At 58.8% G+C, this 16,108-nt stretch overlaps 2 protein-coding genes across 2 annotated transcripts in view; both read right to left on the reverse strand.

Annotated features, from left to right (window-relative positions):
* DLL3 (delta like canonical Notch ligand 3) overlaps positions 1–3,855 on the reverse strand; it is a 61,555-nt gene extending 57,700 nt beyond the window's left edge. The window contains exons 1-3 of the mRNA XM_030886359.1: positions 3,787–3,855; positions 3,372–3,653; positions 1,840–1,897 (exon numbers count right to left, since the gene is read on the reverse strand). Coding sequence (XP_030742219.1) covers positions 1,840–1,897; positions 3,372–3,653; positions 3,787–3,855 — 409 coding nt within the window. The remainder of the gene's footprint in view (positions 1–1,839; positions 1,898–3,371; positions 3,654–3,786) is intronic.
* A 4,630-nt stretch (positions 3,856–8,485) lies between these two features.
* On the reverse strand, positions 8,486–15,144 carry TIMM50 (translocase of inner mitochondrial membrane 50). Its single transcript, XM_004710320.4, has 11 exons — positions 15,024–15,144; positions 14,025–14,178; positions 13,708–13,739; positions 13,526–13,547; positions 11,336–11,394; positions 11,137–11,256; positions 10,650–10,754; positions 10,467–10,565; positions 9,745–9,901; positions 9,349–9,455; positions 8,486–8,671 (listed from the first exon to the last, which is right to left on the reverse strand). The coding sequence occupies exons 1-11, from the start codon at positions 15,129–15,131 to the stop codon at positions 8,570–8,572; spliced, it is 1,065 nt and encodes a 354-aa protein (XP_004710377.1). The 5' UTR covers positions 15,132–15,144; the 3' UTR covers positions 8,486–8,569.
* Positions 15,145–16,108: the final 964 nt, after the last annotated feature.

Genomic DNA, 16,108 nt, shown 5'->3' on the forward strand with positions numbered 1-16,108 from the left:
CCAGACCCCCGTTAAGCAAAAGTCAAAAGCTTTTTGGCCGTCCCGTAGATTCTAAATCGCAGCGACCTCAAAATGTTGCCAAAAGGACCTGGGGCTAGCCTCTGGCGCCGGGGTAGCGGCAACTGCCCACTTAGCAAGGCTATAAGCTCAGAAAACTCAGATCTCGCGATTCCAACTAGCTCCCTAGGACCACGTTGGCAACAGTTCCCCCGCAAACAACCCCACTCGTGGCGCGTCCCCCACATGTGCGGAGTAGACCTGCGCCGTGGGCTTCCCATCGCCAGGCCGGGCTTCTGGGTGCCTTGGCTGAGGTCCCCATGTTGCAGAGTTTGGCCCAGAGCAACTCTCGGTGCAACAAAACAAAACGGACTGGTCCTGCGCCCTTGCATCATCATTCAGATGTTTCAGCCCACCAGGTGGCTGAGTGGGCTCAAACGACCAAGCGTTTGCCTCCAAGCAGCCGCACCCCCATTAAGAAAAACAAAACAAAATAAAAACCCTACGAAACTCCTGACCCTCCAGAGGATTCTAACTCATAGGCTCATTGTGAGTTAGAATCAGAACCAACTCAATGGCAGTGAAAAGGACTCCGAAAAGCTGTGGAATGACCCCATGTGGTGCCCTCAAATCCTTTGATATTAAAGTAACAGCTAGCTATAAATTACCCCCTATAGCACCCTGTGACATATGGCCAAGGGACAAAACCAGATCCCCCTCATCCTGTGCCTCAGGAGCTTCCTCTATCAAACTGGTAACAGACTCCAGGTACTAGGCCATCAATGACTCCTTGCACCCTGAGACTTTGGGGGGCCTGGAGATGACAGTTTTCCCACAGCAAAGCTGTTACACCCTGTTATGGATTGAACTGCCCCCACCCCCACCCAATCAAACAAGTGCTGTCTGTCAATCCTAACCTTGATTCTAGGGTTAGGTTCCCTCTGAGGAGAGGGCTGTCTTTGTTATGTGAACTGGGCACCATGGGGTTTGGTTATGACTTGAGTCCATTCTTTCTGAGCTATAAAAGAGTCAATGAAAACTAGCAAGCCGAGCTAGGGGAACAGAAGATGCCAAGCCATGTGGAGATGGCCTGCCTAGGAAAAGAAGCTCTAAGACCAGAACCTTTTTTGTCCGGAGCCCCACAGAGAGAGGGAGCCAGCGCCCTGAATGCAGACCTCTGAAACGGAGAACGTAAACTTCAGTTGGTTACAGCCAGGCAGTCACTGGGGTATGTCTGCAATAGCGACCCTGGGGAACTAGGAGCTTTCTGTATCAAAATGCCATCAGAATCCCAGCGGTTAGTGGCTGTGAAGTCTGGTCCCACTTTTGTAACGGAACAAAACATTGCCTGGTCCTGCACCATCCTCAAAATCCCCCTCGTATCAAAGCTTTCCCCAAAGTAAGGTTAAGAAAGACCCCAATCTTCACAACACCTCCCAGGCGCTCCTGGGAACCTCTCTATGGACATGGCGCAGAGCATCCTTGAGAAGACTCCGAAGGAACTCCTACTGCACCTTGCTCCCCCAAACCTTAATGGCGACAGGCCACCAGCGGAGGGTTGGACAAAGTTAGCTCCCGCTCTGGTGGCTTCCCATCCCAAGACAACTTGAGAGCGCCCCCATCCCACCAAGGGCCTCTGGACACACATCTAGTCCCAAGACATTCCTAGGTTGAGTTCGTAAGCTGCTGGGGCAGTCAGCACAGCCCTAAATCCAGGAGCTGTGGTGACCCCCCCACCCAGGATGGCCCCATCCTGCATGCCAGGCATGACCTGCTCACTACCCTGGAACTCACAGCAGACCCCAACACCCCAGACCACAGTCCCAGGACAAAGACACTCACCTCCCATCTGCTCTCCTAACTCTTCGCGCCAGGTCTCAATCACGAGAGAGAAAGCACCCTGGTCGGTTGGGGGAGCGAGAAGGAAGAGGATAGACGCTATCAGTGAAGGCAGGGCTTTGATGAAGACCAGAATTTAAGGATGAAGCATGACGGCCAACTGTGGTGATCAGACAAAACCAAAACTAAACGCACGGCCATCGAGTCGATGCCCCAGTGGTTTTCCAAGACTGTAATTCCTCACAGGGGAAGAAAGCCTCCTCTTTTTCCTGAGGAGTAGGTGGTGCGCTTAAGCTGCTGACCTTGTGGGTAGCAGCCCAATTCGAAACCCACTACAGCCCCAGCATTCCTGGGGACCAGGCAGGCAAGGGATGATTCCTAGAGGGCTGACCCAGGGAAGGAATGGAATTGTTGGCTTTCTTTACTGAGAATTTATTATGTGCTAATCCAGTGGTTCTCCACCTTCCTAATGCCGTGACCCTTTAATTCAGTTCCTCATGTGGTGGTGATCCCCAAACCATAAAATTAGTTTCAGTGCTACTTCATAACTGTTCATTGTGCTACTGTATGAATTGGGCCACCCCTGTGAAAGGGTCATCCGACCCCCAAAGGGGTCGAGATCCACAGGTTGAGAACTACTGAAGCACTTCAGTGAAGGTACCTAGTTGGATTCCTCACCAAAGACTCTTGCCAAGGACCTTGAGGAAACTGAGGCTAGCTCTAGAATTCATATACAGGTGTGTGCCCGCTGTGAGTTCCGGCTGTGGGGAAAGGGCACAGGATCTTGGAGGTGAAGAAGTTAGGAATGGGGGGCTCTCAGTAGGAAGAACTAAGGAGGGACAGAGTGAGAGTGGGAGTCCCAATGGCAGAATGGGGGGCTTGTTAGGAGCAAGGGAATAGGGGGACAGAGATGAGGATTCCAGGATTTAGGGCTGCCCAAAGGACCGAGGCAGAGTCCTGTGAATACAGCACTTCCAGAGGGTGGATTTAGAGTTCTGGGAATTTGGAGTTCCCCACCTGCAAGGTTATTTGGGATTTCCAGTGACTAGGGTTTAGGAGCCCTGGTGGCACAGTGGTTACACATTGGGCTTCTAACCACAAGGCCAGCAGTTCAAAGCCACCAGCAGCTCCGGCATAAGGAAGATAGGCTCTTTACTCTCATAAAGAGCAATTTCCCCCTGCTGTGTAGGGACGCTATGAATAGATTCCATGGGAAGTGACTTTCAGTAAATAGAGATTAGGGGGCCTAGGAATGTGGGACTCCTACTGGTCTGGGGGCCCTGAATTTGGGACCCCTTGGAATTTAGAAGGTGAAAGATGGAACTTCCCCTGGAAAGGCTCTCAGAACACCCCCCCAGGGGCAATTCTACCCTTTATATAGGTTCGCCATGAGTCAGAATTAGCTGGATGGCAGTGAGTTTGGTTTGGATGAGTTTGAAGTTGGAGAAGTTTGAAGGGAGCGAAGAGGAAGAGGAGGGAAGGCTTGGGTGGTGGGTTGGGTTCTAAGCCTAGGGGCACCCCGGGGTGGGTCTCACCGGCCAGGCGTCGTGGAAGGGAACGCGCAGGAGGCCGTCGGGCAGCGGCAGCTCAGACGCGGGCGCCCCAGGCTGCCGGCCGTAGATGGGTCCGCGCGCGCTCAGCGCCGCGCCCAGGGCGCACGGGGACTCCGCGGGCTCCTCGGAGACCCCGGGCTTCAGGCAGACCCGGAAGAAGAGGCGGCAGGGGCCCCGGGTGCTGCAAGGCGACCGCGGAGCCCCGGGGCCAGGCCCCGGCTGGAAAGCATGGATCTGTAGCTCGAAGACGCCGGCCGGCTGCGCCTGGGGAGGAAAGGGGCGCTGAGTGTGAGGCTTTGGTCCTGCGGGAGTCCGCCCCGCCCCCTCCCCGTCCCCAAGACTCCGGTCCCCGGTCCCCCACTCTCCCTTCCCACTTCATCTCCCGCGGGCCTCTGACCTGGGGCAGGAAAAAGAGTGCCAGGAACAAGGTCCGGGAGAGGAGCCGGGGCTTCTGCGGGGCGACCATGGCTAAGAGGGGTCTCTAGGGCCGCAGCTGCTGGCCGTACAGCCTTATATCCGCAGGGGCGGCCCCGCCCCTCCGGGCCGCTGCCCGCCTTGGAGTGGGGGGTGGGGGGAGGGCGGGGGCTCGATGGGGAGGGGGCAGGGATGGAGCCCTCCAGCAGGGAGAGCCTGTGTGGTCGTGGGCACGGGCAGCCTCGTGTGTGTGGGGGGGGGGGGGCGCGACACTGTGGCTTGGGGCCAGAATTAAGTCTGTGGGTGAGATTGTTAATTACGTTTGGGGTGTGTGTGTGCAGAGCTGCGTGATTGTGCCTGGCGTTGTGTGGCTGCACAGACGGGGGGACGTGGAGGGAGCCTGGCCCGGAGGTTGGAAGGACTTTGGAGCTTCTGTGTGTGGGATGGGCGCCCGCGAGGGAGACCAGGGCTGCCCTCGATTTTCCGCCTGGGAGGCCCTGGCGCTGGGTGACTGACTGCGTGCTGGTGAGAATCCTGGCCGGCGGGCTTGTGTGTGTGGTCCTGGCAGTGCCAGGTTGTGTCCGTCAGGGTGTGCAAGCGAACCTGGATGGGCATTTAACTGCGAGCGCATGGCTGGAGACCCAGGCGGGTAGCCGCCAGTTGCAACAATGAAGATCTGAGGTTGTGGACTTGCGGGCGCGTTCTTGTGCGTCCTCCCCGCAACCCTAAGACAATGCCAGCCTCCTCACCCCAATCCTCCCGAGGACCACGCAACAGACGCCAGGCCAGGGCTGAGGAGCGCCGGCCTCAAAGGGGCTCCCAGCTGTATGTAAATGCCGCCATCTGCGCGGCGGCCGCACCCCTCCCCCTCTCCGGGTGGCAGCTGGTCTCCCGTTTGGTCCCTGGAAGGTGTGAGGAGCAAACGGGCAGGGGATTCCTCCTCCTCCGCGCAGATTTCCCCCCCCTAACCGCCCCACCCCCACCTCCACTTCCCTAGCTCAGGATGGAGGGGACACCTCTGGACCCTCCTACAGCCTCTTAGTATTCTCGGGCTACCGCAGAGAACTCAAATTATGAGCAGGTGTTTCACCACCACCACCCCCCACAACAACAAAAAAAATCTTTAGAGGAAGGAAGCAAAGGCATTCATTTCCAGATTAATTTCCGTTTTTCTATTGGGTGCAAGATCGTGCTGCACTGCCAGCCGGGCCACATAGAGGCCCCTAGGGACAGAGCCTTCTCTTACACCCAGCAAACACCCTGCACTCTGATGCCCCCACCCCTCCCACTCCGTGCTTTGTCTCTCCATTTGGCCATTGACTGCACCTCCTCTAGGAAACCCTGTGCACACCTCCTGAGGCCATCAGGCGCCTCCTCACTTCCCCCATCCGGGTCCCACCCCTTCTGCTTTCCCCCTTCCGGAACCCTGTCACTCCACTCTGACCCCTGACCAAGGCGTGCTGCCGTCTCCCAACGGTTCTTCAAGCCAAACTCCAAACTCGCTGCCATTGAGGCGATGCCGGCTCCTGGCAACAGGGCACACTGCCCCTGAGTTTCCCAGGCCGTTTTTCCTGGAGTAGAAAGGGCAGACTTTCTACTGCAGAGCTGCTGGGGGGTTTGAATGCCGGCCTGGCACTTCGCCGTGTGAAACGTGTAACCACTACACCACCAGGGCTCTCCAGAAAAGAACTCAACTCGCTGTCATGGACTCGATACTGACTCACGGCCACCCTAGACTCTTTTAAGTATTTATGGGAGGAGAAAGCCCATCTTTCTCCTGTAGTGCTGCTGGTGGTTTTGAACTGCCGACTTTTTGGATTGCAGCCCGAAAGCATAACCAGAACACCGCCAGGGCTCCTAAAGGGTTCTCCAGGGGTCTTGAAATACACTCCAACCTCCTAGGTCCTCCTGCCACCTACTCATAAGTCCCCCCAGAGGACCGGATGGCTCTCAAGTACAAGTTCTTAGAAGGCACATTGGGGCATCAGGGGCTATGTAGGTGGGAGAGCTCTCAGTAAGCTGGGTGGGGGTTTTCTGGCCCGAGGGTCTATCATCAGGATGCTGTTCTGGGGATAATGAGCCCTGCAAGGGACTGTCCAGCATGCTTTCCCTTTAGCGTCCACAAGCCCTTGACTGCATCATAGGCACCCTGGTGGGTTGTGCATTAGGCTGCTAACCCCAAGGTCAGCAGTTTGAAACTATTAGTCACTCTGCCACAGAAAGCCCATCTTTCTCCTGTAGTGCTGCTGGTGGTTTTGAACTGCTGACTTTTTGGATTGCAGCCCAAATGCATAACCAGAACACTGCCAGGGCTCCTAAAGGGCTCTCCAGGGGTCTTGAAATACACTCCAACCTCAGAAAGATGGGCTGTCGACTAAAAATTCAGTCTCATAGACCCACAGGGGCGGTTCTACCCTGTGACTGAGCCAAAACAGACTCAGATAGTGGGAATAAGGAGCAGGTGACAGCCACTGCACCAGACCACGTGTCTGTAATGAACTCACTTAATAGTGACGGCTGCCCTGGGACCCGGGACTCCCCGCCCATCCCCAAGTGCCCTCTAGCATCCTACCCATTGTCTCCAGCCTGGACTGGGTGGCAGCCTTGCCACCTCTTGCCCCTCAATGGAGACCCCTCCCTCCCTTTATTACTGTAATGTCTTCAGGCTTGGTTCTCCATTGCTGTCTTTCAGAGAACCACCCCTCTGCGATCTCCTGCGATACCTTCAGGCTCAACTCCATGACTCTCCTCGCTCGCCTGCTCCAGCCACCAGGACCTATCTTTCTGGAACCAAAGTCTTGGTTCCCTCAGGGCCTCTGCAGTGGCTGTTCCTATCCCTGAGGACACTGCCCACCCCCACCCCCCGTACACTCCAGTGCTGAAGGCAGCCGAGTAACCACGGCCCCACGCAGGGTGGAAACGCCTCAAGGCCAACAGGAGGCAGAATACACCGGAAGGCTGGAGGAGGGCGTGTACCGGGAGTTTACAACGTCCAACAGGTGGTTCCGGGTCCCACCTGAGCAGAGACCTGAAGGCAAACAGGGCTGGGCCCAGGCCACCCCCTACCCCCCACCGCAGGGGACAGTGCTCCTGCTTCTTTGCAGAGCTTGTGAGCCGCAGAGGACGTAGAGTTCAGAGGCTCCCTGGGTTTCAAAGGCATATTTGTCAGCACAGCAAAGGCACAACATTCCGAACGAACACAGCATGGTGGCTGGGCCAGAGAGGGCTCCAGTAGAAGGCGGTCAAGTCTAAATGGGGCAGGTGGACCTACGGAGCAGAGCCCGGAACCAGGCCCCACCTTAGTGGAGGTGGGGGGATGGAGGAAAATGGAGGGCAGAGTCCGCCCTGGGGAAGGATCACCCTGTGGTCCTCGCAGGCACCCTACTAAAAAGAGCACGGCCATGCGCCCCTTTTAGAGATGAGGAAACTGAGGCACAGGCTCATGTCGTGCCTCAGGCCCCCATAGCTGTCGTGTGAGTGACCTGGCAGGAGGGGGCTACCTCACCAGACTGCAGCCCAGCCCTGGAGACTAGTGCTGCCCACACTTCACCTGTGGGCACGGAGGCAGAGGGCTCCAAGTGCGGAGCGGAGCGGATTTCACGCTGGGCAGTCAGGCGCACATCGCTGGTTGACATAGCCCCCAGTCTGTGTGGGAGGAGCCTGTAGCAAATTTAAATTCAATCCCATTAAAAAATTATTTTCCTGGTCACACTTTTTCAAGTGACCGCTAGTAACTGGGCTGGACAGAGCAGGCAGAGTGAGTGGATGCTGCCTGAGCAGAGTTCTGGTCACCCTGTGGCAGACAGCCTGCTGTGGCTAGGAGCCAATACTAGTCCGGGCTCTGGTGGCGTGGGGGTTCGGTGTGTGTGTGTGTGTACGGTTGGGGGGCACCATAGCAGCAGCCCTGCCCTCTCAGGATGAGGATAACTCTGACCCCTGTCCTGGCATCTCCCATCCACTGATGGGGCACTGGCTGGGGGAAGGTGCACCCTTTGGCAGACAACCAGCGCCTACACTGGAAGATGGGTGAGTTAGTTAATTGTGCCAGCCTGGCCGATAATCACGTGGGGCTAATTGAGAGGCGGGGGGATAAATGGGTGGTGAGCCTCACCTTTCTAGTTCTCGGGTCTCTTGTTTTGTGATGGTCACACCAGGGTGCAGCTGCCTTAGCAGTTCCCTGCTTCAGCTTGCAAGATTGACTTCCTATAAGACATCCCCAAGGAGAAGCCACATGGACCTATTCCGATGCAGCCCTGGGTGCTTGAGCAGCCGTGTGGAGACCCCTGCTAGTGCTGAGATGCTTGTTCGTTCACTGACTCAGCTTTCCTCCTGCAGTCGGCATCATTGCCTCTGTTTTGTGAGGTGGAGGACTTTGTGGACTGGTGTTGGGTTAATGGGTTAATGTTGGACTTGTGGGCTTGGGCAGCATTGGGTTGGGATGTTTTCGTGATGCACACTTAAACTTTATATAAAACTCTCTCTTATACATGAGTTGCTGTGGATTTGTTTCTCTAGAGTACCTAGACTAATACAATGGGGCTAGGTATTCGGATATCTGGATCAGCTATTATGAAGCCCCTGCTCCACACTCTGCAGCCAGTGAGCTGCTGTGGGGGTGCTGGAGGGGGACCCCAGAGCCCACACCTCAGCCCGGAGCCTGGTTTACAGACGCTGTGGACACATGAGTTGTGACACCTGGGACCGACTTTATTGGACGCACGTGTGGCTGCCACCCCGCCCTGAGTGGGCGGCTGCCTGCCGAGGGGTCAGGTCGATTTGGAGCGAGGCCACAGGCGGCTGGTGAGGGAGCCGAGGAAGAGGTTCTGCTTGCTGGGCTTGGAGAGCTCGGCCAGGCGCTGCTGCTCCTCCTGCGGCAGATAGTGGCGGTCAGGCCAGGCTGGGCGGAATGCTCTTCCTGGACTCCCATGGCAGCCACTCATCCACAGGAGGGATCCAGAACCTGGTCATAGCCCACTGGGTCCAGGACCCGGGCATTCCTACCGCTGAGCCTCAGTGACTGGGCCCCAAACTTTCGTAATAGCTGCCCCAGATCTTTCCCAAAGCTAAGAGTCTAACCCAACCCTAACCTCAGGCCCCCTGCCCAGACTGCTTGGTCCTTTAGGGGATCCCAAGTCCAAATCTCCAGGAAACCCCTCTGGGCCCTTTCAGCCAAGGCCCAGGAATCTTGTCAACAGACTCAATCCAACTGTAGGCCCATTTTCAAAGTCCCAAGGCCATCTGACTTCCTGCCCCAGGCCCTTGGGCCTTACCTCCAGGTCTCCAGAGATTCCCCCCTTTCCAGGCCTCCTCCTACCCCATCACCCACCAGGGCCCCCAGCCGATCCCGACAGCTGCTGCCCTGCCTTCTGTTCTGAGTAGGAGCACCCCTCATTCTCCTTGGGCCCACAGGCCGACCCGGGCCCTGCTAACCCCTGAGACAGAGGAAAGCAGGGACAGCGGCAGCCCCACGTCACAAAGTCAAACAGTGCCAAGCCCCGGAGCCAGCAGCCCTGACGGAGTCTTCCTGGGCCCGGGCAGCACCCACCTGCTCTAGCCGGCTCTGCCGCTGCCTGAACGCCTCCAGTGGGTCGTCCTCCTGGGCGTAATGCTCCAGCACCGTGCGGACATCCTCCACTCCATTCAGTGCGATGGCTGTGGCAGGGGCAGAGGGTCAGCGGCCGAGGCCCATGGGGGAGAGGGCAGATGCTGGGGCACTGTACTCCCTGGGACACCTCTCACCCCTTGGACAAGGTTCTGAACCCCAGCTAGTTCCTGAGTGACAGAGGAGCAGCCCATGCAGCCGGAGAGGCCCCTCCACCCCAGCTGTGCCTGGACCTCCTGCCGCTCCCTGCCTCAGTTTAGCATTAAAGACAAGCCAGACCCAGGTGTTCTTAAGCAGGGAGGGCTGGAACCAGAGGTGAGGGGTCACAGGTCAGCTCACTCTTAAGGAAGGCAGACAGATCCAGTAGGACCCGGTCGTCGGAGCTGCCGTCCCAGGGCCGCAGGGCGACACCATTATAGGGCTGCAGGCGAAAGGCTTCCCTCTTGCAGTCCACGATGACCACGCGGGCCGGGTCCCGGTTCAGACAGGAGATGTCCTGCAAGGGGCAGAGGCCAAGACCCAGGGACAGATGACGCTGGCATAGCCGGGCCCAACACTTACGTACTCACACATAGACCCGCACATGCTCACCACCCCACCCCACCCTGAACTCCCACCCAGGCAGATGTCCCTCCCCCATACCGAGGGTGAGGCAGGTGGGGAGGGGACCGACATACGCTGGTACACTGAAGGTTCTAGAACAATACTCCACCCCCTGCCCAGAGAGGTGCAGGCAGGCCTAGAGCCACAGCAGGAGGCCGCAGACCCTTCCAGACGCAGAAACCCTGGGATGCTGAGACCCATACAAACAAAAGGGCCCGGGCTCAGGGGCTGCTGGGCCCTGGACAGACCAGTGGCCCTGACACTGCCTTCAGGTATGACAACGAAAATGCAGTCTCGTACAAATTCTGTGTCCCCAGGCAACTGCCTCCCACTCCAGTCTGAGGGAAGGAAGGGTGAGGCAGGCCTGTCCCTCCCCACCCCCCGCCAGCAAAAGCACGAGCGGGGCCTCTGCTCCCCACACCTCCAAGGGCCGGCCCCCCCAGGCCCTAACACGGCACCTTCACGTGGTGCCCATCCATGTAGCGAGTGGCGTCCCGGAAGAGGCGGTAGGAGATGAAGCCGTGGGGGTCCACGCTGTCGATGAGCGGAAACGCGGTCTGGGGGCGGGAGGGGAGGGAGAACGCGTCAGGGTGCGCCCTGGCCTCCCCTTCGGCCCTCCTGCTGCCCAGGGCGGCCCTCACCATGCCGGTTTCTGACGTGAAGACGACGATTTCATACAAAGGGGCGAGCTGCTGGAATAAGGTCTCGATGCCTGGGCGCTTCTTAAACCGCCAGCCAGTGGCCAGCTGGGAAGGCAAGGGGGGCAGTTAGGCACCAGGACCCAGCAGCTCCCCTCGGAGCCCCCAAGGGGATAAAGGCCCAGAACCAGACTGGCCCCTGCCTGACTCCTGGGGTGGACGTCTGGGGTTCTGAAGTAACAGCTGACGTTCTGGGGGCACTTGGCCAGTGCTAAACAACACCCCTACCAGCCCCACCCAATGGGGCCGGTGTCCCTTCTTTTCCCAGAAGAAGCCAGCCAGGTGATGAGGGTGGCCCCCTGCTCCCAAGGCACACAGCAGACCCAGGCTGACTCTCTCACTTCCCCGTCTTTACTCTTTGCCTCGTTAAAAGACACACATCGAGGCCCAGTGGAACCCCCAGCCCCCGACTGCCTTCCCCGAGACACACCGACCACTCAGGGTGCAGGAGGACGCCCGTGAGCTCCAGGACCAGTGTGTAGGGCGGCTGGTAGTATGGCTCCCGCAGAGGGTCCGGGAGCAGGCAAGGGCTGGTGGGCTCGATGATCATCTGCGAGAGAGGGCAGGATGGGGTGGGCAAGCTCCCAGAGTGCCAGGGGTCTGGGGACAGGGCCTGGGCACCCGCTCACCTGTCTATAGTCTTTGAAGTATTTGTACGTCCGGCGCAACTGCTGAACCAACACTGGATCTAGAACAGCCGGGCACAAAGGGGTCTAGGGTGAGCCGCAGCTCCGCCCCCGAGGCCTGGCTAATCCACCAGATACCAACCACACGTGCACACACGTGGCTACAGCCATGCGTGGCTGGCTCCAACAGCAGAGGGACAGAAGGATGGAACGGCCAGGGAGAGGCGCAGGCACCTGTCGCCTGCCTGGCTATACCCGAGTGTTCACTTAGATGTCAGCCCCAAGTTCAGAGCAGCCGGGCCACGCACCCACCCGCTTCACCCCTACAAGCCCATCTCTGCCGCCCTGCAGTGAGGGGCCACGCTGCCCACTCTAGGAGCTCCTGGGGCTGCTCGCTTTCAGGCAGCCAGCCTGCCGGGTCTGTGCAGACGTGGCGAACCGAGCCCCACATGGTGGTTTCACCAAGTAGCGCTCAGCCAGGACGGAGCTGACCGAGACATGGGTCTCTGCTTCCTTTGGGGCAGTCTTGTAACTTCACTCGATGATCGGCGGTGAGTTCTCAGCTACGGTGGATGTGCGCTTTGGAAAGTGCTGACAGGTTTGCTTGATGACCTGTCAGTCAGTCTCCTGGCCAGGACTGGGCGGTTCAGCCGGTGCCAGGCGGTCTTTGATTCCTTTGGCCTGGACAGCTTTCTTGAGCCTGCTGCCGACCCATACCTCGGCGTTCCCACCTCCTTCAGGGCCAGTTCCCGAATCTCTCAGACGCCTGCTTCTTGAAACCCAAGCCCCACATGCACAAGATGGTGCACTCGCTGGTCAAGACTCCCTGACAGAACAGCCTCCTCCTCCTCCTCGCTGCCCTCTGTAAGGGTGTCATCAGGCTGGGAAAACTGGGAAGCCCAGGAGTAGGGGATGAAAAGTGTGTGTGTGGGGGGGTGGCTTTTTGATCGCCATGCTACTGATATCTAGTAGGGAGGCCTCGAGGCCCGAAATTATACGCTGGATGTACTGGGAAACCCCCACAAGAGACTGCCCAAACCAGAAAAGCCACGGGTCTTCCATGGTGGCAAAGCCCACGCCTCATGACCCCGTAGGCCAGGGCAGAGCTGCCCGTCGGCTTCTGAGACAACAAAGCATTAACTCACTGCCAGAGTCGATGCTGGCTTTTAACCACCTTACGGGACAGGGTAGAGCTGCCCCTGTTGGTTTCTGAGCCTGTCACAGGAGCAGAAGGTCTCCCTCTCTCCTAAGGAGCAGCTGGGGTTTCAAACTGCTGACCTTGCGGCTGGCAGTGGCAACCCAGTACACTGCCGGGGCTCCTGGAACAACGAGGCACTCCCGACTGTCGCTGGCGCCAACATGGAGGCTCCTCACTTTGGATCCCCTTTGTTCCTGGCTCATGAGCGCATCCGGCTCAATGCTAGGCCGACGGCTTGTCTTTCAAAGACCACCACCAGCAGCCAGTCATGCTAGGAAAGCCATCTACCTTAAATCCAAGCTTTTCTGCTCACTTTCTGGGTCTGTGGATCTCAGACACTACTTCCATGTCTTCTTGGTTAAGAAGGCAGCAATACATGAATGTATCGACTCCCAAACGTACCCAACCAAGCCCTCCCCTTCAAGGCCTTTCCAAGTCAGAGAGACCCTACACTGATGGGGCCGAGCAGACTTGCCCCGCGGTCTCCCAGGCTATGAGTCTTTACAGAAGCATATACCATCCCTTTCCCCGTCTCCCCAGTACTAACGGGTGGCTTTTGCAGTAGTTTCTCCTCCTGGAAAGGGCCAGGTGTGATAGGGATTGACAAGGACTCTACCATCCAACTTGTCAGACACCCCCACACCACAAGCTCCCCTCCCTTGGGGGAGGGGAGTGGGAGGGAGAGACATTGTTCTGGAAATGAAGAGCCAGCCAGATGATGGGGCAGAGGCTTAGAGGAAAGGAGAGGGTCATAAAGAGGAGGGGTCAGAAGCCCACCCAGTCTCCCTAACCTCCCTACTTCCCTTCCCCCATCTGTCCCTGACCATCTGCTCAGGCTGAGGGGCCAGGAAAAGGGCTGAAGCTTTATAATGCCCCTCTGTCCAAAGCCATCCAGCTGCTGACTCCCCCTGCCCCACTCATGGAGGAAGGGGAGGCACCAAGCTGGGAGTTGTGCAGAGGCTACACCCCTGCAATCAGCATGTTTGTCTACTCACCATTGTCGAATTCATCGGGAATCTGGGGAGAGAAAACCCGAGGGGTATTGGGGACAGCAGAGGCAGAACCCTCACATGCCCAGAAGAGGACTCACTAGCCCCCCACAATAAGGAGTAGGTAATGGACCCTGAGCAGGCCAAGGGGCCCACCCTCCCATCAACAGAATGGGCCCTCCCCTCACCTTGGCACCGGTTTCATCCACAGGGTTATTTCCTGCAAGGGGGACAGGGGTGAAGAGGAAATGGGCCCAGTCTTCTGGGTCCTAAAGGAAGAGGGGGCAGGGAGGCTGGGCTCCTGGTCCCAGTTGGCTGGTCCAGGAGCCCCCTTGAAAGAGTAAATCCTCGGGACACTCCCCCTTCCCCATTCCCTTCTCGGGTGTCCCAGGTGGCTGCCCTACGGAAGGGTGGAATGAAAATACAGGACCCTGAGGGGATGATGGAATGGAATGGGGTGGGAGGCCAACAGAAGAAAACTAGGGGAACAGGGCGGTGCCCTCACCAAAGATGTAGACGATGCTCACGGTCCCTCCAGCCCCAAGGAGCCCCGCGAGCCAGAGGGCGACTTTCTTGGCATAGCTGGGGCCCTCGGACGCCCGCTGCTGCTGGGACCCCTGGGCCTGAGCGGCGCCCCCACGGCTCCCAATCTCGGCTGCCTGTGGTTGAGAAAGGGGGATACGTTGGCCAGTAGAGAAGAGAGGGAAGGCCCGTGATTTGGGAACCCCGGTCCCTGCTGAGAACCCAGGTCTGGAGTGAGAAGCGGATAGGTCACCCGTTCCTACAGACACAACCACATTTCAGTCCTAAGCCTGGATCCAGGGGCAGCTGGATGCTGGAGGCAATAGATCCTCCAGTTCCTGGGAGACTCTGGAGCCCTGAAAAGCGAGGGGAGAAGCGAAGGGGGTGGGGACCTGGGCATTGGGACGTCTGGAGCTGCGGGATGGAACTGGACAGGGAGACAGGGAGTTAAAGCACCTGGTGGCCCGGGGCTCCTGGTAGCAGGGGTCCAGGAGGAAAGGTAAGAGGCGGGCAGGGGGCAACCCATCTATCAGGGCATGAGGAAGTGGCTGGAGATCAGAAGGGCTGGGTGGCCGTAAACCGGGGGACTGGTTGAATCGGGAGCCTGAATGCCTACGTCACTCCCTTCCATCGACGCCGGGGAAAATGCTCAGCCCCCAAGGCCGGGCCGGACCCCCAGGGCACGGCGCCCCTCCCCCCAGGTATTGGCGGAACGGGCAGAGGGCAGGTGACTTCCTCGCGCTCACGTGGGTGCGCGACGGAGCCCAGGGAATGCACATGGCCCCCCAGCCTCCACCCCGGGAGAGTACGCGCTGCCCACGGCAGGAGGCCGAGGAGCGCCCCAGAACGCGGGAGGCCACGGCGTTCCATTCAGCACCCAGAGGTGGGGCGTCTCCGACGTCCCCGGCGGCGGCGGCGGCGTGCCGTCCAGAATCCCCAGGAAGGGTCCAGGCACGCGGGGCGCCACCTCCGCCCCGCTCACCTGCTCCGGGGCCCTGCGGGGTGGCGTCGCCAACCTCGTGCACAGCCCCCTGGAGCCCGGCGAGAGCCCGCTCCGCAAGCGCAAGAGCAGCGCCGCCGAAGACGCCATCTTTGCGCTGACGCCACGCGGCCCCGCCCCCTCGGCCCCTTGCACCCGCCCCCGGCCGGGCTGCGACCAATGGGCGCGCAGGGGCGGGGCGGGCGGACGGGAGCCCGAGAGAGACAAAGGGCTGCGGGAGGCCTGCGGCCGCGGGACCTCCTCTGGCCCCAGCACCACGCCCCCCTCGAGCGGTCGGGCGCCGCACCACCGGTGGCCCCAGCCACGGGACGCGGCGACGGATGCCTCACTGCGGAGGCACAGAGAGACCACCAACCCAGGTTATCCTAGTGGCCGCCGGCTTGTCCGGAAAGCGACTGCCCCCGAGGCTGGGAGTTCTCGTCCTCGGCCGGGTCCCTCTCAGTCATCAGAACTGGGGGGGCCCAGAGCCGCCTGCACACACGTGCTCGCTCACGTGGCACTGGGAATGGGCTTCTGCCTCCGCCACCGTTCTGAGCCCTTCTTGCCCCTCCCACTGAGAGTCTTAAAACGAGCCCCGGTGGCGCTGCGGGGTAAGCGCTGGGCTACAGCCTGCAAGACCCTCATGCCCCAAAGGATCAGCTCTACCCGGGCGGTGGGTTGGGAATTTGGTTACCATTTCATTGGGAGCCCAGCCAAGGGGCATGCTGGGCTGACACACTCTGCCATGGAGTTACAGCAATACTATAGGGTAGAACGGCCCCTGTGGGTTTGGGAGACATCATTCTTTTTATTACTTAATCATTTTATTGGGGGGCTCTTACAGCTCTTATCACAATCCATCCATCAGCACATTTGTACATATGTTGCCATCATTTTGAAAACATTTTTCTTCTTGAGCCCTCGGTATCACATTTTCCCCTCTCCCACCCTTCTTCATGTCTTACACTGGCTGATGTCTCCCTTCACTCACTTTTCTGTTGTCCGTCCCCCGGGGACGGGGTCACATGTAGATCATTGTGATCAGTCCCCCTTCTCCCCTACCTTCTCTTTCCCACCCTGGTACTTCC

This window comes from Echinops telfairi, unplaced genomic scaffold, assembly GCF_000313985.2.
Source record: "Echinops telfairi isolate 266 unplaced genomic scaffold, ASM31398v2 ScPeMD7_655;HRSCAF=1070, whole genome shotgun sequence".
Classification (NCBI taxonomy): Eukaryota; Metazoa; Chordata; class Mammalia; order Afrosoricida; family Tenrecidae; genus Echinops; species Echinops telfairi.